Source organism: Aotus nancymaae, unplaced genomic scaffold, assembly GCF_030222135.1.
Source record: "Aotus nancymaae isolate 86718 unplaced genomic scaffold, 86718_ANA_hifiasm-v0.15.2.pri h1tg000097l, whole genome shotgun sequence".
NCBI lineage: Eukaryota > Metazoa > Chordata > Mammalia > Primates > Aotidae > Aotus > Aotus nancymaae.
The window spans coordinates 1,438,508-1,464,849 of record NW_026988512.1 but is presented as its reverse complement, the minus strand read 5'-3'; the positions used below and the strand labels follow the sequence as shown (position 1 = coordinate 1,464,849).

The window sequence follows — 26,342 nt, the reverse complement described above, 5'->3', positions numbered from 1 at the left end:
TCAGTACAATCTTAGGTGAAGGAACATTGACTAAATTTAAAATCCCATGAAGTTTCAAAAATACATGTATGTTTGCATAGATCACTCATTAGTATCAAATTGGAGCGTGGTTCACTCAGATCAACTCTCAGTGCTGTGAGGAGCTGTAATAAAATTCTACCTAGTGCTTGCTTTGTGCTTTGAACAAATGCTAAGGGGATTATTCAAAGTCTGTGAGAATGCCTTTTACTAAGCTGCACTTCTGACCACACAGTAAGTCAGTAGGTTTTGGGTTATTTCTGTGATTATGAAATTACTATAGTCTGGCTGGGTGCCTGGGTTCACGCCTGTAATCCCAGAACTTTGGGCAGCCAAGGCTGGATGATTGCTTGAGGCTAGGAGTTTAAGGCCAGCCTGGGCAATATAGGGAGACCCCTGTCTCTACAAAAAAATTAGAACTAAAAATTAATGGGTTGTGATGGTGCACATCTGTAGTCCCAGTTACTCAGGAGGCTGAGATGGGAGGATTGCTTGAGTCCAGGAGCTTGAGGCTGCCATGAGCTATAATCACCCCACTACACTCCAGCCTAGGTGACAGAGCGACCCTGTCTCTAAAAGAAAAAGAAAGAAATCACTATAGTCTCAGCTTCTATGAACCACAGAATGCTTCTAGCATTTTTCCTACCCCCCAACAAAACTTATTTCCTCACTGATTGGATGGGGATGTTGAATAGTGGGGTGGGCTGGATCAGCTCGGTGCTCCCTTCCATCCGGGTAATTCCGTGGTTGTATAACTTTGTCAACTAGAGGAGCAGAGCTCTCTGGTGTTCCTTTGGATAATATATATGCCTCTCACTTTAACTGCCTTCAATGTGGTCCTTCTTTCAACTCGGCTCTCCTTTGCCTTCCAGGAACTGCTCATATAACTATAATGGGTATGAAACGCTTTCTGTTTCCTGTGGTCTTTTTTCACCAGAGTGCATTTCACCCCAAGCAACCCAAACACTCACTAATCCATGCCTGCTTCCCATCTTCCTCTGACAGCTAATAATCTGGAGCCAGGAGCTCGACTAAACCAGGGAATTCACACCCATGAGACATGCCCCAGTGGGCAGCTCCCGCCTGTCCATCTCTGTGTCTGTGCCCGTGCCACCGTGTTTGGATCATAACTGCATGAGCTGTTGTCCTCCCATCCCATCAGCTCCAGATCACAAGCCAGGGCGCTCACTGCTGGGTGGCAACGCTTGACCCCTCGAGGTCGAGGCCTGGGGCTCCAGCTCCAGTTCAGGCTAGGAGAGAGAAACCAAGGGGCAGTCAGGGGCGCGGGCAGCCGATTGGCTAGGAGAGAGAAACCAAGGGGTATCAGGGGTGCGGGCAGCCGATTCACCTGCAGTTTGAACCTCTCTGCGATGGGCTTTGGAAGTAAGGAAGTTCTGGCTGCCATGGTTACAAAAAATTCTCCAGCCCTTTGAAACGAGTGGGTCCAGCTCCACTGTAGTTTATTCTCCTGTCGGTGTGGAGTGGAAAAGGGCAGCAGCAGGTCCTTCTTTGGTGCCGTGCACACCTAAAAGGGCTGCTTTGAATTGGAACTAAGTGAAGAAAGTTCTTCTGGCTGTGTCTTTGGCCTCCCGCAAAGCCTCAGGCATCTAAGATGTCAGGGGCCGGCTGCCCTGCTCTCTATCCCAGCGCTGCAGGACCAGGACTGGGTAAAGACACAGCTCCCAGTCTCCTCGCAGCATCGAGGCCTTCCCCACGCCTCGGGAGCAAGCCCCAAGAGGCGGAGCAGAAACAGCACTTTTTAAAAAGAAAGAGGGACTCTTCTCCCTCCACCCCGTTGCTCACTTGAGCTCTTGCTCTTTCAGGGGAGGAACTCATCGGCTCCAAGGCTGAGAGGCAGGATTCCAGGGATGTGGATGAAGAGAAGGAGCTGCTGGATTTTGTGCCGAAGCTAGACCAAGTGTGAGCAGTGCTCCCAGGAGGGTCCCCGGGGGGATGCTGAGGTGCAGCCCTGCGGCTCAGAGCAGGGATTCTAGAGGGAGGAAGGGCACAGCAGGCCAGGTGCTGGGTGCGCTGCCTGCGGAGAGAGATGGTTTGCACCTTAGGATGCGCTAGCTCTGCACCTGAGCACAGAGGCCTCCCTCACACCACGCTGCCTAGATGCCCCTCTGCTCCTCTCCCAGGCTCCCCTCATTCACAGCGTATATCCACTCCCCCATCTCCCTCTTATGCACACTCAACTTCTCATCCAAAAGTTGAGGAAGATGGCTGGGCACAGTGGCTCACACCTGTAATCCCAGCACTTTGGGAGATTGAGGCGGGTGTTGGGAGTTCATGACCAGCCTGACCAACATAGCGAAACCCCATCTCTACCAAGAATGCAAAATAACAGCTGCCACGTTGGCATGCATCTATAGTCCCAGCTACTCAGGAGACTGAGGCAGGAGAATCGCTTGAACCTGGGAGGCAGAGGTTGCAGTGTTCCGAGATCACACTACTGCACTCCAGCCTGGGCAACAAGAGCAAAGTTCCATCTCAAAGAAAAAAAATTTAAAGATTCACATTAGAAACTATTGCCAAGCTCTAACTCTGACCTCATCCCTCTGCCCCTGAGGGATGGGTAGGTACGAGCCCGGGGAGATCCAGGTCTGCCTGGACGACGCTTATCATTCCCCGCCGTGACTGCTGTGGGTTATCTCACTGTGTGTACATTGTAGCAGGGACATTTTGCAAAGCAATCGAATATGGACCACTTTGTAGGAACGCGGAGCCCTAGGTGTTTACTGAAAAGACGGAAGCGTCCCGTGGCTTAGAGGAAACAGGGAAGTGGAACAAGCAGGGAGTGAAACCACAGGGACCATTTCAATCTGCTGGACATTCAATTAGTCCATTTCAATTTGCTGGACATCTGTTAGAAAGAAATACAGAGCTCTGATCCTGACCATAAGCAACTTACAGATTCATTTGGTGGGATCCAAACGTGCACCGAGTGGTCGTGTAGCAATGCAGAAAGACACATTGTTAGCCAGAGCGGGGCCTCTGTCAACAGGCTCTGCAGGTGCAGAAAGGGGTGACGAGTGTAGGCTGGAGGACTTCATGGAGGAGAAGGCGGTCCTTCCACCAGGTTGTGCAGGGCAGTTGGGCGCCGGAGTGGAAAGTGGGAGGGAGAGAGTTGGAAACAACAGGAAGAGGAAGCCGTGTGGACGTGTGGATCAGCCCTGTGATGTTCTGGTGTTCTCGGCTCGCAGGGTGGAATCTCCCGCCATCCCCAGGATTCCCTGTGTCACGCCCGAGACGGTGGTGATCAGGTCGGAAGAGCCGGAGCAGGTGAGAATTCCATCTCTGTGGTTTTCCCGCATGGAGAACATGAGTACCAGGACAGTGATTGTTGAGGGATGGCCTGTAAGTAGCACGACAGGAAATAAGAGCTCACATGCCACTCGCTGTCTAACCAGCGTTCCACACTCGGACGCCCCACAATGGTGCAACGTTGGCGGTGTTGGGTGGGCAGCATCTGGGAGAGGTGGTCAGATATGGCCCTTTCCTGCCGTGGCGCAGTCCCTGGATGCAGCCCAGGACAGCAGCAGTGAGAAACCAGCTGGTCCTTGACCAGCCTTCTGTCTTCAGCTCTTGGCTTAGGGTAGGAACTCTAGCCAGCAGACGTTTACCGGATTCCTGCTGTGTGCCCTGGACAGGCTCAGGCAGGAGGACTGGGTGCCTGCCTCCTGGGAGCCAGGGCCCAACCAGGAAGAGCGGACTTGGACAAGTGAACCCAGTTAGTGCCAAACAGGGAGGGAGAGCGGGGGAGTGCTCCCCTGTGTGGTGTGGGTGCTCATGGAGTGCAGAGCAGGGAGGACCGAGCCAGCCCCAAGGTGGCTGGGAGGATTCTTGAGGAGGTGAGATGTGGGGAGTGGAGAGGATTAGATCAACAAGGGTGAGGGACAAGGACGTTCTGGACCGGGGGAAAAGCAAATGTGAAGATCTAGAGAGCACGGAGGCTGGGTTCAGGCCCTGCTGGCCATGACAGGGCAGTTGCAGTGTTACCCTAAGGCAAGTCCCCGTTTCACAGGTGAGGAGCAGGAAGCCGCACAAGGGCAGGGGTCTGTTGTGTTCACCCTGTGGACTCCAGATGTCCACAGGGCAAGCAGCCCACCCACAGCTAAGTGGTGGGGCGGTCATGGTGCTGGGATGTAGTACCCACCCTAGAGGAAGCCAGCTGGCTGAGGGCAGGGCTCCTGTGGGGCAGAGCTGGAGAGAAGGGGACGCGGGTCTGCAGCGAGTGTGGAAGGCCTGGGGCCAGGAGCCGGACTCAACAGCGAGGACCGGCTCCATCCGTTCCAAGGCTCTGTCCCAGGATCTTGAGCTGTGGAGAGGCATGGAGAGGGAAGGAAGCTCGTGCTTCCCTTTAGACTCCAGGACAGGCTTGTCTGACAGGGCGGTGCCGTGGGAGCACTTTCTCTACGGGGCACCTGCTTTCTGGCAGCAAGGCTCTTCCAAGCCTCCACACCCTGGCACGGCATCCAGCCGGCCCTGGCGGAAGTGGAACAGGAGGACCTCTTCTCTCTCCCCAGGCGTCTAAAGAGTATGATGAGGACTCCCTCATCCCCAGCAGCCCAGCCACTGAGACCTCAGACAACATCAGCCCAGTGGCCAGCCCAGTGCACACAGGGTGAGTGGCAGGCGCAGGGCTCAGGGACTCCCGTCTCCAAGAGGGGATGCAGAAGCCCAACGTGTCCCCCCCTCCCCGCTCCTAGGTTTCTGGTGAGCTTCATGGTTGATGCCCGGGGTGGCTCCATGAGAGGAAGTCGCCACAACGGCCTGCGAGTGGTGATCCCGCCGCGGACGTGCGCAGCGCCCACCCGCATCACCTGTCGCCTGGTCAAGCCCCAGAAGCTGAGCACGCCGCCCCCACTGGCTGAGGAAGAGGGCCTGGCCAGCAGGATCATCGCGCTGGGGCCTACGGGGGCACAGTTCCTGAGGTGAGCGTGCGCAGGCAGCCCGTGTCCTCACCTGTCCCTGTGCCGTGAAGGCCACGCCACTTCCACTGTCCTGAGGGGGAAACAGAACTGGGTGTCCCTCCCCCTTTCCTGGCGTCCACAGTCCTGAGAGGGCTTACAACTCTCAGATCTTACGTCCGGCATGGTGGCTCGTGCCTGTAATCTCAGTGCTTTGGAGGCTGAGGTGGGAGCATCCCTTGAGGCCAGGAGTTCAAGACCAGACTGGGAAACATAGTGAGACCCCATTATTGTAAAAAAAAAAAAAAAAAAAAAAAAGCAAAACCCAAAAACAACTGTTAAATCTTGCATGACACTAGAGATGAGGCCACTCTGAGGCCCTGAGGGTCTGACCATTCATGCATGACAGTCCTGGGAAGGCGGCCTCCCCGACCATTTCCCCTGAGGATGAGGAGAGTACCCTGCTCCAGAGGCCTGTGCCCCACTCCCCTGAAGCAGCCTGGGCTCCCTGGAGCTTGGCTTCCTCCCAGGCACCATGGGTGTGATGTAGGGACAGGCCTGACCCGGAGGCCCTGCCTTCTACCTCTGTCCACCCTCTTGGCCCCCTCAGAGCGGTCACCACCATTTGCAATATAGCAAGTTTTCTCATTGACTTTTCTTAGTTCTCAAAGTGTCCCTCCAAAGGAAATGTGGGGGGACATTATGGCCACTTGATATATGAGGTCACCCATCTAGGGATGTCAGGTGGGTTTTTGGAATCAGGCCCAAGGACAGGAACCTTAGGTCACGGGAGCAGAGCCCCCGTGAAATGAGATGGCCCTGCCCTCATTGTCACTGTAGGCCTAGCAGGAGCAAGCAGGGCCATGGGAAGCCCTGCCCCCACCCCCCCACCGCTGGTCTGGTGCATGTCTTAGAGACCCGCCTGCAGGTGGGGCCTCCACGTGGCTGTGGAAGCGCCTTCTCCCTCTGGGTGGGAGCCAGCAGCCCCATCCCTCTCTGTGGCCCGCCTGCCCCACGTGAGCTCCTCCCCACCACCACCATGTCCTCGCCTCAGCCCTGTGATCGTGGAGATCCCGCACTTTGCCTCCCATGGCCGTGGAGACCGTGAGCTCGTGGTTCTGAGGAGCGAAAACGGCTCCGTGTGGAAGGAGCACAGGAGCCGCTACGGAGAGAGCTACCTGGATCAGATCCTCAACGGGATGGAGGAAGGTAGCGGCAGGGATTCCAGGGCTGGGTTTCCTCCTTCCGGAAGAGGGGTTTGAGCTGCACCTTCAAGGTGGGCTTTCAGAGCCACCTGGAGTTTGGGAAGCCCTGAGAGGCTGGGAATGGCCCGGTGTGGTCAAGCCTTGTGTCCCCAGGACGTGTGAGGAGACTCTCAACCACCGCCTGCAGCTGCATCTGCTCTGCTGGGCCTCTGGGCCTGTGCACTTCTTCCTGCCACTGTGCCGCCAGGCACCTGGGGAGGGTGTGGGCACTGGGTCTTGGGGACAAGGAGGTTCGGGGACCCCTGCAAGGTCTGAACTTGTGCCCGATGTGACCGGGGTGCTGGCCTGTGCGTGTGGTTCCAGAGCTGGGGAGCCTGGAGGAGCTGGAGAAGAAGAGGGTGTGCCGAATCATCACCACCGACTTCCCGCTGTACTTCGTGATCATGTCGCGGCTCTGCCAGGACTATGATACCATCGGCCCCGAAGGCGGCGCCCTGAAGAGCAAGCTGGTGCCCCTGGTGCAGGCAACGTTCCCGGAGAATGCCGTCACCAAGAGAGTGAAGCTGGCTCTGCAGGTGACGCAGCCCTCCTTCCCGCCAGGTCCTGGGGTAGACTGACTCCGGGCCCCCGGGAAGGCCACCCTCTTTCCCTGGAACAGCTCCACACTTTTGTCCGGTGCTGTGAAATGCCACAGTGGAGAGCTGACCTTAAAGCTCACAGGAGAGTTGAGTGGGGAGGCTGAGGCGGAAGCTCCCCGTTGAGTGGTAGAACCCCTGGGAACCCATAAAGCCACGTGACCCGATCTGTACAGCATGCGGGAACCACATGACCCCCGGGAGCTGACCTTGATGCAAGCGAAGATGCACCAGCCCTGGGAGTGAGAGGCAGAGGAGAGGGGGAGAAAGGGCTCAGGAAGGTGGGGGAACCCCGTGCACCGAAGGCCAATCTCGCCAGGTGTGGGGCTGCCTCCCATCTGACAAGCCCCTCTCCTGCTTGGGCCTGAGTGTCCTGCCTCTGTCATCTCACAGGCCCAGCCTGTCCCGGATGAGCTTGTCACCAAGCTCCTGGGCAACCAGGCCACATTCAGCCCCATTGTCACCGTGGAGCCCCGGCGCCGGAAGTTCCACCGCCCCATCGGGCTTCGGATCCCGCTTCCTCCTTCCTGGACTGACAACCCGAGGGACAGCGGGGAGGGAGACACCACCAGCCTGCGCCTGCTCTGCAGCGTCATTGGTGAGAGGGGCCCTGCCTCAGACTTCCGGAACACAGTAGGGGAGTGACGGGAGGAGGCGAAGCCCGCAGTCCCCTCGGGCTTTACTGGCTTCCCTGGGAATGAGGTGTTCTTCCGAGAGAAGGAAGGATGATGCGTCTGCATAAAAGTCCATCCCCCACCTGATGGCTCACGCCTGTAATCCCAGCACTGGGAGGCCGAGGTGGGTGGATCACCTGAGGTCAGGGGTTCAAGACCAGCCTGACCAACATGGAGAAACCTAGTCTCTATTAAAAATACAAACATTAGCTGGATGTGGTGGTGCGTCCCTATAATCCCAGCTACTCCGGAGGCTGAGGGAGGAGAATCGCTTGAACCTGGGAGGCAGAGGTTGCAGTGAGCTGAGATCACGCCATTGCACTCCAGCCTCGGCAACAACTCCATCTCAAAAAAAAAAAAAAGTTTTGACCCTGGGGAAGACGCTTCCAAGCCCTAGGAGGAGGGCGTGCAGGTCACTAGGAGGGTAGGAGGAGGAGCAGAGGGTGAGGATAGGTGTGCCAGGGCTGCAGACTAGGTGAGCCTCACCCAGATTCTTACCCTTGCACACCAGGATCTTAGCATTTTAGTAAGCTCCGTGCTTATGTCCTAGAGACTGTCCCCAGCCCCATTTCTGCCGGTGTTACAGGTGGAACAGACCAGGCCCAGTGGGAAGACATAACAGGAACCACCAAGCTCGTATATGCCAATGAGTGTGCCAACTTCACCACCAACGTCTCCGCCAGGTGAGATGAGGCCAACCCAGCCCGGCATGTGCGGGCCATCCTCAGGCTCCGTGCTGCCATCTAGGCCTGAGGCCAGGGCTCCGTCACTGTCCCCTCCACGTAGAAGACTCTGTGGCCCTGTGGCACTGTAACTGTGGCGTGGCTCACTGGCTGCTCCCGTCTGTTGGGCACTTGGGAACGCAGTCTAATTCGCCCTGCTTTTCAGGTTTTGGCTGTCAGACTGTCCTCGGACCGCTGAGGCTGTGAACTTCGCCACCCTGCTGTACAAAGAGCTCACCGCGGTGCCCTATATGGCCAAATTTGTCATCTTTGCCAAAATGAATGACCCCCGAGAGGGGCGCCTGCGCTGCTACTGCATGACAGATGACAAGGTGGACAAGACCCTGGAGCAGCACGAGAACTTCGTGGAGGTGGCCCGGAGCAGGGACATAGAGGTACGGGCCTGGGCCCTGCACCGCCTCCAGGACAAACCAGTGCCTGGTGGAGGCAGGCAGTCCTCCCTCTGTAGATGAGGGGCTCCGTAGCTGTCTCTCTTTGAGACCCCTCTTGAGATGCATCTTAGAGAAGCTTCAGGAAAAGTGAGCGATGCTACCATGCATATCTCAGAGGAGGCAGCAGGCTTTTGGTCTAGTGATCTGTGAAAAGAGTTGGGCATTTGCAGGTCTTGTGCACCGGTGACTGTTAAAAGTGCTGGCCAGGCCAGGCGCGGTGGTTCACGCCTGTCATCCCAGCACTTTAGGAGGCCGAGGCAGGCGGATTACCTGAGGTCAGGAGTTCAAGACCAGTCTGGCCAACATGGTGAAACCCTGTCTCTACTGAAAATTAGCTGGGTGTGGTGGCTCACGCCTGTAATCTCTGCTACTCGGGTGACTGAGGCAGAAGAATCACTTGAACCTGGGAGGGGGAGGTTGCAATGAACCTCAGTTTTCTCGACTGTCAAATGGGTTAATGATAACTCCTCAATTGAAAGCTTTATCTACACAATAGGGATCATTATTATAGGTGAGATTAAAATAGAGCAAGTGCTTTACAGCTCTTCTCATGACAAAGCATCTTTGGGCAGACATAAAAACAGAACCTGGGTTTTGGTGTTAGAAACAGGATCTCGCTCTGTTGCCCATGCTGGAATGCAGTGGTGTCACGATAGCCCACTGCAGCCTCAAACTCCTGGCCTCCAGTGATCCTCCTGACTCCCACGTAGCTGGAACTACAGGCACATGCCACCACACCTGGCTAATTTTTTAAAAAATTTTTTGTAAAGATGAGGGAGTCTCTCTATGTTGCCCAGGCTGGTCTCAAACTCCTGATCTCAAGCAGTCCTCCCACTTTGGCCCCCTAAAATGGAGGGATTACAGGTGTTATCCACTGTGCCCAGCCTAGAACCGGGTTGTTGTTTTTTTTCCCAGAAGCTATGTTACGATATTCAAGTGAAGTTTCAGAGTGCTTGATAGCAATTCTCATCAACATCTCAGGGGTATTTGAAGGTTCCTACATATTACAAAATCCTTTGAAGTCAGGAAGCATGCCTTATTCATGACAACTTTGGAAATAAAGCCGTTCCCAAAACAAACAGTGGATTTCTCAGCACACACCTCCATGCCTCTCGGCTGTGGCAGGGTGTGTCTCGGAGAGAGAAGGGCCGAAGGTTGAAGGTGGGACATCTGGGCCCTTCCCCCTGACAAGCTGTATCTGCTTTTCCTCTCCTGCAGGTGTTGGAGGGAATGTCCCTGTTTGCAGAACTTTCTGGGAACCTGGTGCCCGTGAAGAAAGCTGCCCAGCAGCGGAGTTTCCACTTCCAGTCATTTTGGGAGAACCGTCTGGCCATACCTGTAAAGGTGCCGGCACTCTCTGGCTGGCCTCTGCTCTGGGTCTAGAAAGCTGGGGAGGCAGAATTCCCTAAACCAGACAGCCCAGTGGCCTATAAAAGGGCCCCTGAGTCTTCCCTTTGTGTGATTGAGTTTAGGTGAGGGACAGCAGTCGAGAGCCGGGAGGGTCCCTGTCGTTTCTGCGCAAGGCGATGAAGTACGAGGACACCCAGCACATTCTCTGCCACCTCAACATCACCATGCCCCCCTGCACCAAGGTGAGCTGGCAACTGCCAATTAGCCTGGCCGGAGACGCGTTCCCCGTAGGAGGTCCCCAGACAGACCCCAGGTGCAGCATTCTCAGGGGAGCTTCTTCCTGGTGGAACTGCCTTTGAGTCCCCTGGAGCACGCAGAGGTGCTGAGCTCTCCTCCACACGCTCATTCTATCGCCTGGCGGGGAGACCCTGCCCTGGCCCTCTCTACAATGTGCACTGCAGCTCTGGTCATGTGACACGAGGAACAAATGTCAGTGTCAGATGGTGACAGGCCCATTCACGCTGTGGACCCTGGGCTCCCTAGTTGTGCAGGTGAGAAGGGACCCGAAGGGCATCTGCCTCGGTGTCCCTGGCCCGAGGCCTCCGAGGTTTGCACCAAGGAGAGCTGCTAAGATCTCCCAGCCCCTGCCCGGCTTCTCTCAGGCTGCTTTTTCATCTGCCTGCTTATCTTCCCAGGGTGCTAGGCCCTCACAGAAGGGAAGCCTGGTGTCCTCAGCCACCGCAAACACCCAGGGTTTTGAGCTCAGACTCAAAGGAGTCTTGGCCACGTATGTTAATTTGTCGATACTTGTAAGAGTATCCCAGTATCCCAGTCGCCACCTCTGCTAGGGACTTTGGAGGTATCGTAGTCTCCAGACCGTCTCCGTGGTTTCGTTGGTCGTGTTTGCTGCTGTTGTTGTTTTAATCATTAGCCTTCCATGCTAAACCAGGAAAGAAGCAAGGTTACATTCATAAGCCCATGGCTCATTCTCTCTTCTTCTTGGGGATGAGATGAGGGTGAACCAACTTCTCTTTCAACAGAGGATTTCCAGGCTGGGCTCAGAGACTCATGCCTGTAATCCCAGTGCTTTGGGAGGCTGGGGCAAGAGGATTGCTTGAGCCCAGGAGTTCAAGACCAGTCTGGGCAACACAGGGAGATCCTGTCTGAACAAAAAAATAAAAATAAAAAGTTAGCCAGGCGTGGTGGCATGTGCCTGTAGTCCTAGCTACTCGGGAGGCTGAGGCAAAAGGATCACTTGAGGCCAGGAGTTTGAGGCTGCAGTGAGCCATGATCGTGCCGCTGCACTGCACTCCAACCTCAGAGACAGAGTGAGACCCTGGCTCTTGAAAAAAAAAGAGTATTTTCCTGCAGCCTTGGGCAGCGTCTGGATGCTTTTCCACAGGGCTGTGATGCTAAGGCCTTAGGGCAGTATGGAAATGGGTCTTTCAAGCGGAAAGAAATCCAAAAAGAAAAGCAATATTTTAAGTTCAAACCCAGCTCCACTGCATATTAACTGGGTGATCTTGGGCAAGGAACTTAGTCTCTCTATGCCTCAGTTTCCTTATTGATGAAATGGGAGTAATACAGTACCCACCTCCTAGGTTGCTGTGAACATTAAATAAGGACCCACAGGTGAGGGGGTGACGTGGGTTTGCCGTTATTATGACCGTGATTAATAACGCATGCGCGCTTGGTCAGCTTCCCTTCACTCCCGCTCCTCCCATCCCGTTACTCTGTGCTAAGTGCCTGAAGAAACGGACTGACTGTTTACCAGGACTGGGGTCATCCTTCCCTCCCCTGCAGCCTAGGAGCTCAGATCACCTTCTCTAGGAAGGCGGGGAGAGTCCAAAACCCAAAGTACCCTTTCTTCTTCTGCAGGGGAGTGGAGCTGAAGATAGGAGAAGGACCCTGACACCCCTGGCCCTGCGATACAGCATTCTCAGCGAGTCCACACCAGGTACGGCCTCTGGGTCATGGTGCGTGCTTGCTCCCTTCCCAAGAAGGGTGGGTGTGAGCTCATCTCTCTGCAGCCTGGCAAGGGCTCGGCCCATTCCGAAAGCAGCTGCAGAGCTGACTTGGGTCTTCCCGTGACCTTGCGGAGAGTCCAGACAATCACCCCAGTGTACACGGAAGCCACGTCCATCACAGGCCGTGTCCTCACGCCTGTCGACTGTGTCCTGCCCTGGCTACTAAATGAAATCTAATGCTTCTCCGCAGGTTTTCTCAGCGGGACAGACCAGGCGGAGATGAAGATGGCTATTATTTCGGAGCACCTCGGTCTCAGCTGGGCAGGTCAGTGGGGAATTGCGGGCAGAAAAGCACTTTGTCTGTCTCGCCTACCTTCTTCCCCGGTAATGAGCAATGAATGAGGCATTTCTAACCCTCCTTTTATCACCCATGTGTTATCTGATTTCTGATTGTCTGGGCTGGGTCTGCTGTCCACGTCACACCACTGGGTGCCCATGGAAGGGGGAGCCCCCCGCCTCCATCTCTGTCTGACTTTTCTTTCTAAGAAAGAGTCAACTTTTGACTTTACAGGAGATCATGAAAAGGAGGGAAGGAAAGGGCAAGTCCCAGCATACTTGCCTGTGGTCGGTGGTTATGGCTCACAGAAGTCCTGCCAACCATCCGGGTAGACCTTATTTCAAAGGAGGCAGGTGGGCAAATAAAGTCAAGGCTTGGAATGTGCTGTGCCCAGCCACGGACCCTAGAACTGGATTCTCCCTGTGTAACCACTGCAGGTCCGCTGCCCGATGTGAGTGGCACGTCAAGACACGCGGAGGCAGGGGTTTGCAGCAGGGATAGAGGCTTAGTCACAGGGCGACCTGGCAGGTGATTGGTGGAAGAGTGCGGGGTGAAATCATGGACAGGGAGAGGAAGAAGCTACATTCTTGTGCTGATCTCTGTCTTCAAACTGTTTGCTGGAATTGGGGGTCTGAAAACCATCTTAAGGGATCCTTAAACAGAAGCCTAGTGTCAGAGACCCTGTCTGTAGGAATAACGAAGGTGCGAGTGGTCAGTATCCAGCACTGTGTGGCTTTGAGTAACAAAGAAGAGGACCCGAGTGCAGCTTGGTGGATGCCGAATTATAACCGTATTTCTGCCCAGAGCCCAGCTTGCAATTCTTGTTGACGCTGAGGAGACGGCTTCCCCTCTCCCTCCTTATTTTTTGTTAGCTTTTATATGAGTGGGCTCCCTTCATTCACTCCCCCTGCAGAACACTTTAGACACACTCAGAAACCTTGGTAATCACTTGTGGAAAGGCAGTGTGACAAGCTCAGAAGTTCAGACAGGGCTCATTCTTTAAACCATGACTGCTGGATGCTCAGAAGGCATGCGTGTGCGTATGTGTGTGGGTGTATGTGTTCTGTGCGTATTCTGATTCTCACCATCACTTTCTCCCCAGTCTTCTTCATCCTTGAAATTAGACTCTAATGCTGTTTTCCTTCTAAAGAAATAACAATAAAAATAATGGGGGATTTTGGCTAACAGTCTGCATTATTGCCTCGCATTTAGATGGGAACTGGTATTTTCATTTTAAATGTAAATAGCACCTCTCCCTGAAGAAGCATAAGCTCCGAAGTCCATTTCTGTTCTCATCGGTTCTCGGCAGCAGGGCGTGGCGTCCTGGTGTGGCACAGGCAGCGCTGGGCTGAGAATCGGCAGGTGCAGCTCCCTCCTGGCTCAGGGACTCCCTGGCTCTGTGAACTTGCAGAAGTTGCTGACCTTGCCGAGAAGTCATGTCATCTCATATTGGAAGTTATGAAAGGGAGAAAGGACATTTGTTCATTCATTCATTCATTCATTCATTCAGTACCTATTTATCAAGCACCCCTCCCATTCTCCCTTTTTCTGGAGATACAAAGGTATAGATGCTGGCATTTCATGAGGAATTTCTTGATAAGCAGGAACACCAAGTCCACAGGGAGGCTGCCCAACAGCTCCCTGTGCTCCCCGCCGGGTGCCCCCACGCTGCAGTGCCCACCCAGCCTGTGTGCTGGAGACCCCCTCCCGGCTCACATCTGCTGTTGGTTCCTTGCTTGCAGAGCTGGCCCGGGAGCTGCAGTTCAGTGTGGAAGACATCAACAGGATCCGAGTGGAAAACCCCAACTCCCTGTTGGAGCAGAGCGTGGCCTTGCTGAACCTCTGGGTCATCCGTGAAGGCCAAAATGCAAAGAGTCAGTACCGTTCCGCTGAGGAAGCCTGTCCTAGGACCTGCTCCCCACCAAACGAGTGGGGACTCCAAAGGCCAGTGTCATGAATGGAATTTTCTTCCTTCAAATTCCATTCATGACACTGGTCTTTGGAGTCAGTCTGTCTCTGTCTCACAGGCACGCACAAACCACTCCCGTCGGGAGATCTTCCGGGCAGTCCTGCCAGAAGACATGAGCAGAGAAGCTTGGTCTCAGCCTTTCTCACACCCTTGGAATAAGATTAAAATTACAAGGCCTGGCACAGTGGCTTACTCCTGTAGTCCCCACACTTTGAGAGGCCAAGGTGGGAGGATTGCTGGAGCCCAGGAGTTCGAAACCAGACTGGGCAACATAGCCCTTTAAAAATTAGCCAGGTGTGGTGGCATATGCCTACAGTCCCAGCTATTCTGGAGGCTGAGGCAGGAGGATCGCTTGAGCCCAGGAGGTCAAGGCTGCAGTGAGCTATGATTGCATTGCTGCACTCCAGCCTGGGCAACAAGCAAAACCCTGAATCTAAAAAAAAAAACAGAAAATAAAATAAAAATTGCACCAGGACCCCTAGATGACAACATGTGTGCAGGGTGTATGACTCATCTTTGAGGTCTTCCTGTTGAATTTCCCAAGCAAATGAGTATTGTCCTCTCAGGAGCCAGACCCCAGTCTGAAGCAGTTCTCATTCTCCCAGGAGCTTCCTCCGACCTGGAGGGAGCTTTGCCTCATTCTCTTTTCAGCTCTTCCTCAACCAGATTCCCAGACTCAAAACTACTGAGCAGAAATTCAGTGTCTACATTTGCATCTCAAATCACCTGGCAACGACCAAGAATTACAAAAGGACAGAATCTAATCATTCTCATCCGTATTTTCTTGTAGTACTCCTCATAGATTAGATTACCCCCCGCCCAAAAAAAAACACAGTCTTTATAGACTTTCAAGTTGGCCACTGTGCTGGATGCAGTGGCTCACACCGGTAATCCCAGCACTTTGGGAGACCAAGGCAGGCGGATCACTTGAAGTCGGGAGTTGGAGACCAGCCTGGCCAACACGGTGAAACCCCGTCTCTGCTAAAAATACAAAAATTAGCCAGGTGTGATGGCATGTGCCTGTAATCCCAGTTACTTGGGAGGCTGAGGCACAAGAATTGCTTGAACCCAGGAGGCGGAGGTTGCAGTAAGCTGAGATTGCGCCACTGCGCTCTAACCTGGGTGACAGAGTGAGACAATAAATAAAATAATTTTTTATTTTTATTTTTGTAACAGAGACCAATAAATAAAATAATTGCCCACTGTTGCATTTGGAAAAGATCTGTTGACGTATAAAAAGTATTCTCCCAAGAGGAAGTATTTTTCAATTATGAGAAAATAGGGTGCCTCCACCTTCTGAAAAAAAATCATCTCCCTTCTCCGTCTTCGTCCTGGCCGCATTTTCTGAGCCCTCATGATCCTCCCTCGCCACCATGGAGTAACACACATCTCTCTTCTGTGCCCACAGTGGAGAATCTGTGCTCGGCTCTGCGGAGCATCGACCGTGGCGAGATCGTGAACATGCTGGAGGGCTCCGGCAGACAGAGCCGCAACCTGAAACCGGACCGGCGGCACGCGGACCGCGACTACTCGCTGTCACCCTCCCAGATGAATGGTGAGTGTCGCCTGGGCCAGCTGGGGACCGAGCCGGGGCCCTGCCCTACAGGCATCAGCACCAATAACCCCTTCCCACAACGCTTCCTCCCTCAAAGCCCGCTCTCCCTCCCGTTGGAGGGAGGTCTGGTTTGTCAGTAATGAATTCCTCCTTGGAGGTGGGGAGAGCAGAAGAGAGAGAGGTGAGGAGGAGAGAAAGACGGCCACTCCTGTGCCATTGCCTGCTGCCTGCCTCTGCCGCCCTGCAGAACAGCCCCCGGGCCCTTGCCATCAGCAACTGTGTCCCCATAGGGCCTGGTGCATGGGAAGGAGCTGAGTCAGAGGTGGCCAGCTAGACACTGCCCCTACACAGCTGCACACTTTGCGGCAGCTCTTGGCAAGGCGTGGACCCTCTTTGGGGCATCAGTGTCCCCACCTGTAAAATTGTCAGTGGTTGGGAAGCAGAGGGCATGGAGATTCCCGGCCCAGGTCTTGTGTCTAGCACAGTTTAACTGGACAGTGTTTTACAAGTCCCGCTGCGGCCACTTCTGGGGACTGGGCAGTTTGCTCTTCCCGGAGCCGGCTCTCTCTGCTCTTTCCTGTCTCCCTTTTCTATTATCTCATCTCCTTCCCTCACTCTTTGCTGATGTGATTCAGCATGGCAGGGATCCCCCCTTGAGATCCAGCCTGAGGAGAGGGTGCCCAGGAGGCTGTGACCTCTGCCCCCAAGCCCCTGCCACTCCCGGGCTGGGCCCCCTGCAACCGCTTCCTCGCCCACCTCCACTCTGGCCAGCAGGTGCATAAACAGCAAGGCCCTGCCATCCGGCCAGGAGTTCTGGGATCTAGGCCCTTCCTTCTCCCTGTGTGACTGAGCCCTGTCCCCTTCTGTAAAATCAGCAAGTTGGATTGCATCCCTAAAATTCCCTACAGACCTTGAAACAAAATTTCCATTTCTGTGACATGGCTTCTTCAGGTGGCTGACGCGCCACCCCGGATGCGGGCATGGTGATGTGTATGCTCCTCTAGCTCCTAGTCTTAAGGGCCATCCCCGCCATGCCTGGGCTGGGGATGGACACCTGTGGCTGGGTGCACAGTGGGGGATGGGGCGGTCAAGGGCGAGTCCCAGGTGGGCCTAGGCACAGAGCCCCTGCCAAGGGACCCTGTGCCCTGCCCCGAGTCCTGTGTGTCCTGAAGCGTGCCATCTCGCGGCCTGGGAGCAGGGCCCATCTGCTGATCACGTCCTGGTGCCTCTCTTCTGCCTCTGACCTCATCTTGACCTCTGTGCGCTCACGCTGTCGCGCTGCCTGTCTCCACTGTCCCCACTGTCCCCACCTCGGCAGGCGCAGAGCCGGCGGTGTCCACATGCATGTTATGGCCCCCAGCCCTGTCCCCCCGCTGCAAATCTCATGGCTGTGTCCTGGGCGTGCGTGAGTGCATGTGTGTCCATGTGTGTGCGTGTGTGCGTGTGTGTCCATGTGTGTGTGTGCATGCGCGTGTGCACAGGTGTCACCATGCGGTCCTGCCTGCCCTCTCCCTGGGTCCACTCCACGGGGGATTCCAGCCTCCCCCTCGGGGGGCCCCCCGGCCCGGGCTGGTGACAGAGCTCTTCCCCCTTCTCGTGTGTCGAGGCTTCTTTGACACCCAGCATGTACTTCCGGTCAAGTCAGATTGGCACACTTGCGATTTCCCGTGCCCTGATTAAGTACCTACAGGACACCAAGCCACCAGGGCACATGAGTGTGAATAGTCAGTTACAGACCTGGGCATCCATGAGCGTCTCCTGGGGCCGCAGACCCCTGGCTCCCGCCGGGCCTTAAGGCATTCTTGCCCGAGTGGTTCTAAACCCCTGTGTGGCACTGGGCCTGTGCGCTCCGTGTCTGCTGAGAGGGCTCTGTCTCAGGGGTCAGCCCATTTGGCAAATATTTTTCAAGCCTCACCCACATGCTAGGCACTGTGCTAGGCAGGAGAAAGAAACCTGTTCTCAACCAGACAAAAAAAAACAACAATATTATTCCTTCGAGAAGCTTTTCCATGGTGCAAGGGAAGCGGGTGGCATTCGAGCACTTGCCGGAGATGAGGCGGGAGCCATGCGTGGGCATTGGACAGGGGCGTTTCAGAGCAGGGAGTGTGAAGAGGGCCTTCCTGGTACTTTCACAGGATGGGGAGGTGGCTGGAGGCTGGGGCAGAAGGACAGAGGGAGAGAGGCAGGCGTGAGGGCCAGAGGGCGACACGGAGCCCACCCGTAGACTGTCATGAGGACACTGGATTTGACGTGGAGTGAGCTGGAAAGCCATCAGAGGGCCAAAGAGTGGCATGATTGCACTTAAGTCTTCAAGGGAGTCCGCTCCTGAGTAGTTGATTTCAAATGGCCACAGTCAAATGCCCTGTGCTTCCTGGCTGCTCTGTGCAGCCTCAGCAGCCCCTGACGCACACTCCGGCAGGTCCCCGTAGACCCAGCTATGTGCCCTGCACACCCTCCCCCGGCCCCAGCAGACTCACATACCAACGCCCTGCTTGGTCCAGAATCGATCGGCTTCCTTGTGTTTTTCCTGCCTTCCTCCCTGCTCCAGGAAGACCAGCCCTCATCAGAGTGCCGTTGGTCTGGAGAGAAGGTGACGGGACAGTCAGAGGTCTAAGGGGGGCGGGGCACTACAGGCTCTGCGGCTTCTCCAGCGCTCCCCTGGGCAGGTCTCATGATGATCTGACCTGGTGCCCACCCAGCCCGCTGCCCCGATGCCCATAGTTGGACCTTGGCATCTCTGTGCATTTCCTGGTCCCTCTGTGTGTCTGAGCTTCCTTCTGAAGCCCTGGGACTCCAGGCAGTGATAGGCAGCTCCGTGAGCGTGAGAGAAGTGTGTGGTGTCTGGGAATTAGAGGCCTGAGGCTGTCTCTCTTCCTTCCTAGCTCTGCTTACCACCAGCACCTGGATTGGCCAGAGCAGAGGGGCCCAGGCCAAAAGACCAGTGTGCTTCTCCCGCCCAGGAGAGGACTGCCCAGGCCCCAGGAATAGACGTAAAGAAAGCATGGCCTATAGAGCCAAAATAAAATAGCATCTTTCTGAAAATAAAACAGATTTCCCTTATGAGAGGAGACATGGTCAGCTCACACCCACGTGAGCTCCATTTGACCCGATAAATTGGACACATACTAAGGTCTTCTTTATTTCCCTCAACTCTTCACAACTGTGGCTAGCGAAGTGTGGTCTTGTCTGGGGCGAGGCTGTCTGATGACCCCTGTTGTCCCATTTGCTGCTGACATTAAGCTAGCAGGACGATTTGGGTCAGCACAGAACCAGGGCAGTGACCTGGAGTGAGCAGGGACTACCTGAATGTATGCAGCCCCAGCCAGTATGGTGGCTGCCTTTTACCCCATTTCTCCAACATGCAGCCCCAAGTGGAGGCCTCTAGACTGAGGGAGGGGCTGGTGGCTCCAGTGTGGTGGGGCTGCACGAGACCCCCAGAGAGACAGACACTCAGCCTCCCCAGTAGCCGGGACTGTAGGCACCCATGACCACGCCCAGATAATTTTTGTATTTTTAGTAGAGATGGGGTTTCACCATGTTGGCCAGGCTGGTCTCGAATTCTGTACCTCAGGTGATCCACCTGCCTCAGCCTCCCAAAATGCTGGGATTACAGGCGTGAGCCACCGCACCTGGCCCCATACATCTTTATTTGGGTGAAATTCCATTAAAGTGAATGCCATGGAAGTCTCAAGGTGGAAAAGTCACAAAAGGAACCGAAGAACGCACCTCAGGTGTTCTGTGGCTGCAAAGCTTCCCTCTCCCAGTTCTCAAATCTCATCACAATTCCAAGGAGTGATGGAATGTTCCTCCAGCCAAATCCAAGGAGCCATGTCAGATGTGATGCATGCCACTTCTGGCCAAGACGGGGTAACAGGGACTGGATATACCCTCCTGCTTGAAACTACTGCAGACCAAAAAAATGGACAATATATGAAACAACAGTTTTCAAGACATTGGAAATCAGATAGCAGAAGACACTGATGGACAAAGCACGGGAAATAAATGAGGTGGGTCCTACAGCTGTCTAGTTTACTGTTTTGAAAATCCAGGGAGACCAGGGGAGCTTGAGTTCTCAAGATAGAGGACCAGACAGAAGACAGTTGCACAGATAGAACACTCTGGAGACCTGCAGAGGATCTCCCACAAGTTTCAGCTGAATATTAGCAGCTGTTCCCAATTGATCTCTCATAGTCTTTGTTCAGGGGACAAAGAAGGATCTCCTCTCAGAAATGGGGAAAAAGTAACCCCCAAAGCTCCAGTCCTGCCTAATAAATTTTGAAAGCAAAATGCAAAAGGATCAAACTACTTCCAAGTAACTTAACTGCATAACAGAACAAAATTCAAGCATACGGGACTCCTAAAACATCCGGTATTCCACAAGGTAAAATTCGCAACATCCAGCATCTAAGTAAAAGTAACCATACACACACAGAGGCAGGAAAACAAGATCCGTAATGTGGAGAAAACGCAATCCACTGAAACTGACCCAGAGTTGACAGAGAGTTAGAATTAGCAGACAAAGGGCTGGGCTCTGTGGCTCACACCTGTAATCCCAGCACTTTGGGAGGCCGAAGCAGGCAGATCACCTGAGGTCAGGAGTTCAAGATCAGCCTGGCCAACATGGTGAAACCCCATCTCTACTAAAAATACAAAAAAATTAGCTGGGCGAGGTGGTGGCTGCCTGCATTCCTAGCTACTTGGGAGGCTGAAGTAGGAGAATTTCTTGAACTCAGGAGGCAGAGATTGGAGTGAGCCCATATAGTGCCATTGTACTCCAGCCTGGGCAACAAAAGCAAGACTCCATCTCAAAAGAAAGAAAAAAAGAATTAGCTGACAAAGGTAGTAAGTCAGTGATTGTAACTGCATTTCAGATATCCAAAAAAGTTAAGTAGAGACATGAAAGATATTTTTTAGAGGCCCAAGCCAATCTCCTAGAGATGAAACTGTAATAATAATATGTAGGATGAATACACTGGATGGGATTAGACATTAGACACTGCAGAAGAAAAGATTAGTGAACTTGACAGTATAGCAAGAGAAACTCCAAACAGTTTTATTTTCTATCTGTTTTGGAGAAAAATGTGAAACTACAGTTCCCAACAGAAAAGGAAGAAAAAGTATTGTAAAAAATATGGGGCTGGGCACAAGCCCCACTGTTTTCCCGGTGATTCGAAAACAGTGGCTTATGCCTATAATCCCAGCACTTTGGGACGCTGAGACGGGCAGATCACTTGAGGTCAGGAGTTCGAGACCAGCCTGGTCAACATAGTAAAACCCTGTCTCCACTAAAAAAAAATGCAAAAGTTAGCCAGACATGGTTGTGCACTCCTGTGATCTCAGCTATTTGGGAGGCTGAGGCAGGAGAATTGCTTAAACCTGGGAGATGGAGGTTGCAGTGAACCGAGATTGCATTACTGCACTCCAGCCTGGGCAACAGAGTGAGACACCACTGCAAAAAAAAAAAAAAAAAAGAAAAAGAAAAAAGAAAGAAGGAAAGAAAAGAAAAGAAAAAGAAATGTAGACAAAAATTTGCCAAATTTGATAAAAATTATGAAGACATAGATCCAACAAGTTTGATGAACCCCACGCACAGGAAACACATGAGCAACTCTATCAGGCACATGATTAGCAAACTGGTCAAAACCAGTGGTAAAGAGAAAATCTTAAAAGCAACCAGAGGACAAAAAAAAGAAAAAGTGTTATATACAAGGGAACCAAAGTAAGATTGACATCAGATTTCTTATTAGAAACAACACAAGCCAAGGCCGGACACAGCGGCTCACACTTGTAATCCTGGCACTTTGGGAGGCCAAGGCAGCTGGATCACTTGAGCTCAGGAGTTCAAGACCAGCCTGGGCAACATGGCAAAACCCCATCTCTACAAAAAATACAAAACTTAGCCGGCTGTGGTGGTGTGCACCTGTACTACTAGCTACTCAGGAGGCTGAGGCAGGATAATTGCTTGAGCCCAGGAGGTGGAGGTTGCAGTGAACAAAGATTGTGCCATTGCACTCCAGCCTGGGTAACGGGAGCGAAATTCTATCTCAAAAAACAAAGAAAAAAGAAAAATAAGAAACAACACAAGTCAGAAGATGGTGGGGCATCTTTAGAGTATGCCACATCTTTAAAGAAAATAGAAACATCTCCAGAGTAACCTAGACTTCTATACCTAGGAAACATAACTTCAAAAATGAAAGCAAAATAAGACCTTTTCCAGACATGCCAAAGCTGAAAGAATTTATCACCAGGAGCAAGCAATTCATCGCCATGCTACAATTTTTTTTTAAAAAAAGGCCGTCATGACAAAGGAAAATGATACCAGACAGACACATGGATCTACATGAAGGAAAGAATAATGCCAACAATATTAATTACAAGGATAAATACATAAGATTTTCTCATTATTTAAATCACTAAAAGGTAACCAACTATTTAAACAAAAATAATAACAATGCAATATTGGGTTTATAACCTATATAAAAGTAAAATGTATGGCCGGGCGCGGTGGCTCACGCCTGTAATCCCAGTACTTTGGGAGGCCGAGGTGGGTGGATCACGAGGTCAAGAGATCGAGACCATCCTGGTCAACATGGTGAAACCCCGTCTCTACTAAAAATACAAAAAATTAGCTGGGCATGGTGGCGCGTGCCTGTAATCCCAGCTACTCAGGAGGCTGAGGCAGGAGAATTGCCTGAACCCAGGAGGCGGAGGCTGTGGTGAGCCGAGATCGCGCCATTGCACTCCAGCCTGGGTAACAAGAGCGAAACTCCGTCTCAAAAAAAAAAAAAAAAAGTAAAATGTATGACAACATTAGTACAAAAGTCAGAGGAGAAAATGGCATATACTCTTGTAATGTTCTATACTATATGCCAAGTGGGATAGTATCATCTCAAGGTAGACTACAATAGATTACGTATATATACCGTGAACCCTAAAGCAACCACTAAAATAATAAAGAATTATAGCTAATAGCCAAACAAAATAGATGAAACAAGTCTCACTAACTCTGAAAGGATTTTAATCATATAAAGTATGTTCTCTGACCACAATGCAATTAAATTAGAAATTGATAGCAGAATGTCTAGAAAATCCCAAATATTTAGAAATTAAATAATATACTTTTAAGTCACCCATAGGTAAAAGAAGAAAGGAAAAGGGAAATTGGAAAATATTTTGAGCTGAACGAAAATAAAAACACAAGATGTCAAAACTTATGGGACTCCGCTAAAACCGTACTTAGGGAAAAATTTAAGTACTAACTGTCTACACTGGAAAAGAAAAAAGTTCTCAAGTGACCTCAGCTTCTACCTTAAGCAATTAGAAAAAGAAGACCAAATTAAACCCAAAATCATAAAATAGAGGAAATAATAAAGATCAGAGTGGAAATCAGTGACACAGAAAGCAGAAAAACGTGGAGAAATTTAATGAAACCAAAAGCTGGTGATTGGAAAACATCAATAAAATTAATAAACCTCTAGCCAGACTGATTATAAAAAAGAAAAGACCTGCAGATTACCAATATCAGTTATATATAAGGAATGTATACTAGCTACGGAAGATTTACAGATTCTATAGAAAGGACAATAAAGGTATATTATGATAATTTTATGCCAATAAATTGGAAAACAGGTGAAATCAACAAATTCCATGAAAGACACAAACTATCAAAGCTCACTTAGGAAGAAATAGATATAGCCCCATATAAATGAAAGACATTAAATGTACGGTTTGGAACATTCCTACAAAGAAAAGTCCACCCCCAGACGGCTTCACTGGTGAATTCTACCAAACATTTAAGGAAGAAACGATTTGTTTAGAAACTGAAAATGAGACATTACTTCTCAACTAAGTTTATGAGGCCAGCATTACTCTAATGTTAGGGAAAAAGACATTTAACAAGAAAACTGCAGACCAATATCATTTATGAACATTTATGCAAAAAATCGAAACTACAATGAACTTGGATTCTTACCTTGTATACACAAATCAACTCTAAATGGGTCATAGATTAAATGTAATATCTGAAACCGTAAAACTTTTAGAAGAAAACAAAAGAAAGAAACCTTAAAGATCTTGGTTAAGGCAAAGATTTCTCACATACAACACCGAAAGCACAATCCATAAAAGAAAAAATTGTCGAGTTGGGCTTCATCAAAATCAAAACTTCTGCTCTTCAAAATACACTGTTAGGAAAATGGAAAGATGAGCCACAGAGTGGGAGAAAATATTGGCAAATAATCATCTGCTATAGCATTAGAATACATAAAGAACTCTCAAAACATAATAATAAGAAAACAATTCCATTATTAAATTGGACAAAAGATTCCAACAGGCATTTCTCCCAGAATATATACACATGGCAAATAATCACATGAGAATATGCTCGACATCATTAGTCATTAGGGAAATACAAATTAAAACTACAAGGGGGTGCCACTGCACACCTAAAAGAATGGCTGCAACTCAAAAGGCTGGCCATACCAAGTGTCGGTGAGGACATGGGGAACTGGAACTCTCATGCACCACTGGTCGGAATGCAAAATGGTGCACCCACTTGATCATTTCTTACAAAGTTAAACAGATGCCTACTGCACGATTGAGTCGTTCCGTTCCTAAGTATTTACCCAGGAGAAAAGAAAGCATTATGTTCATACAGACTAGCAGCTTTATGTGTAATAGCCACAAACTGGAAGCAACCCAAATGTCCATTAGCAGGTAAATAGATTTACAAACTGTGGTATAGCCATCTAATGGGCTGTGGCTTAGCAACAGAAAAAAATTACTGATACATGCATCAGCATGGATGAAACCCAAATGATTATATTGAGTGAAAGACGCCAGGCCAAAAAAAAAAAAGAGAGAGAGAGTGCATGCTGTATGAGTCCATTTATGTAAATCCTGAGAAAGGCAAACTGACGTATAATGACAAAAAGCAGATCGGTGGTCACCTGGGAATGGTTTGGAGTGGGGAGGGAAGGGGGAGGGAGAGATTACAAAGAAGCATGAGAAGACCATTCTGGGGTGACAAACGTCCTTTCTCTTCTTTGAGGTGATGGCTTCATGGGTGTGCACACGTATCACAATGTACCAGTTCACCCCCTCTAAAGATACGCATTTACTGAATGTCAACCATACCTCAACAAAACTATTTCTAAAAGAGATTAATGGCAAAGTCTTTGGAAAAGACCAGACTTACTAGCCGTGTGGCCTTTTGCGAGTTGCTAAACCTCTAGTGTCCTAATCTGTAAAGTAGGAACCATATTCTTTTCCTTGTAGGGTTGTTGTGGCAATTAAAGATAAGACATTAGATATGTTTTGCACTAAAAATACGCTCAGTGGTCGGGGCCAGTGGCTCAAGCCTATAATCCCAGCACGTTGGGAGGCTGAGGCAGGCAGATCACTTGAGGTCAGCAGTTCGAGACTAGCCTGGCCGACAGGGTGAAACGCCGTCTCTACTAAAAATATAAAAATTGGCCAGGCATGATGGCACATATGTGTAATCTTAACTATTCCCAGTGGGGAGACTGAGGCAGGAGAATCACTTGCATCTGGAAGGCAGAAGTTACAGTGAGCCAAGATTGCACTGCTGTGCTCCAGCCTGGACGACACAGCAAGACTCTGGCTTAAAAAAAAAAAAAAAAAAGCTCAGTAAGTGACGTAAATAATATAAAGTGCTCGAATGAGTAATAGGAAAAGTAATCATCACTTGACCCTAAAATGTCCTGCTTTTGTATATCTGGAGGGATTTCTGTTAAGGGTTCGAAGGCCATGGCATGGTAAGATGTGACCTATCCATTTCACCTACCCTTCCCACTCCCTCCTCCTGTTCTTCCTAGTTTGACCAGAGCTAAAAGGGGTTTCCCTCAGTCTCTGCCACCATGCAGCCCTGCTCCCAGCCACCCCACCTTCATGGGCTCATCCTCCCTGCTCATTTGGGACCTGGAACCACATAGACTTGTAGGGAAGAAAACTTTCCTGGGGCGATTAAGAGAATGCATGCGGAGCGCACAGCATGGCTCCGGGCACGTTGAACACACAGGTACATGATAGCAATTGCGGTTCCACTAAATGAGCCTGAGGTCTTTCTGTTCCGGCTGCTGGGTCCTCTCACATACCTGGAGAGCTCTGCTGTGGTGATGGGACGAGTGGAGGCCCAATCCTGTTGTAGGGAAGGGTGCAGAGAGGGAGGCAGACATCCGCCCTGTCCTCAAGGGTTTGCATTTCCATGAACTGCCTTCGCAAGGGGCCTACGACAGCCTCAGAGGCAGGGGAGCAACAGGAGCTGAAGCTGGGGAAATGCCATGAGACAAAAAGCTGTCCCATCTGTGTGTGAGAGAGTGTGTGTGTGTGATTGTGAGTGTGTATGTGTGAGTGGGTGATTGTGAGTGTGTGTGTGAGTGGATGTGTATTTGTGTATTTGTGTGTGTGTTGTGTGTATTTGTGTGTGGGGTGTGTGAGTGGGTGATTGTGAGTGGGTGTGTGTGAGAGTGGGTGATTGTGTGTGTGAGAGTGGGTGATTGTGAGTGGGTGTGTGTATTTGTGTGG

General features: G+C 51.4%; 1 protein-coding gene across 2 annotated transcripts in view; it reads left to right on the top strand.

Annotated features, from left to right (window-relative positions):
- The window catches only part of ANK1 (ankyrin 1), a 244,079-nt gene that overhangs the window by 195,308 nt on the left and 22,429 nt on the right, over positions 1-26,342 (top strand). For both annotated transcript variants that reach the window (XM_064370007.1, XM_064370006.1), the window contains exons 23-38: positions 891-914; positions 1,842-1,938; positions 3,225-3,303; positions 4,548-4,645; positions 4,731-4,955; positions 5,986-6,140; positions 6,500-6,711; positions 7,165-7,369; positions 8,032-8,128; positions 8,334-8,562; positions 9,838-9,963; positions 10,092-10,211; positions 11,848-11,926; positions 12,187-12,261; positions 14,016-14,147; positions 15,651-15,797. In XM_064370007.1, the coding sequence (XP_064226077.1) occupies positions 891-914; positions 1,842-1,938; positions 3,225-3,303; positions 4,548-4,645; positions 4,731-4,955; positions 5,986-6,140; positions 6,500-6,711; positions 7,165-7,369; positions 8,032-8,128; positions 8,334-8,562; positions 9,838-9,963; positions 10,092-10,211; positions 11,848-11,926; positions 12,187-12,261; positions 14,016-14,147; positions 15,651-15,797 (2,100 nt within the window). The remainder of the gene's footprint in view (positions 1-890; positions 915-1,841; positions 1,939-3,224; positions 3,304-4,547; positions 4,646-4,730; positions 4,956-5,985; positions 6,141-6,499; positions 6,712-7,164; positions 7,370-8,031; positions 8,129-8,333; positions 8,563-9,837; positions 9,964-10,091; positions 10,212-11,847; positions 11,927-12,186; positions 12,262-14,015; positions 14,148-15,650; positions 15,798-26,342) is intronic.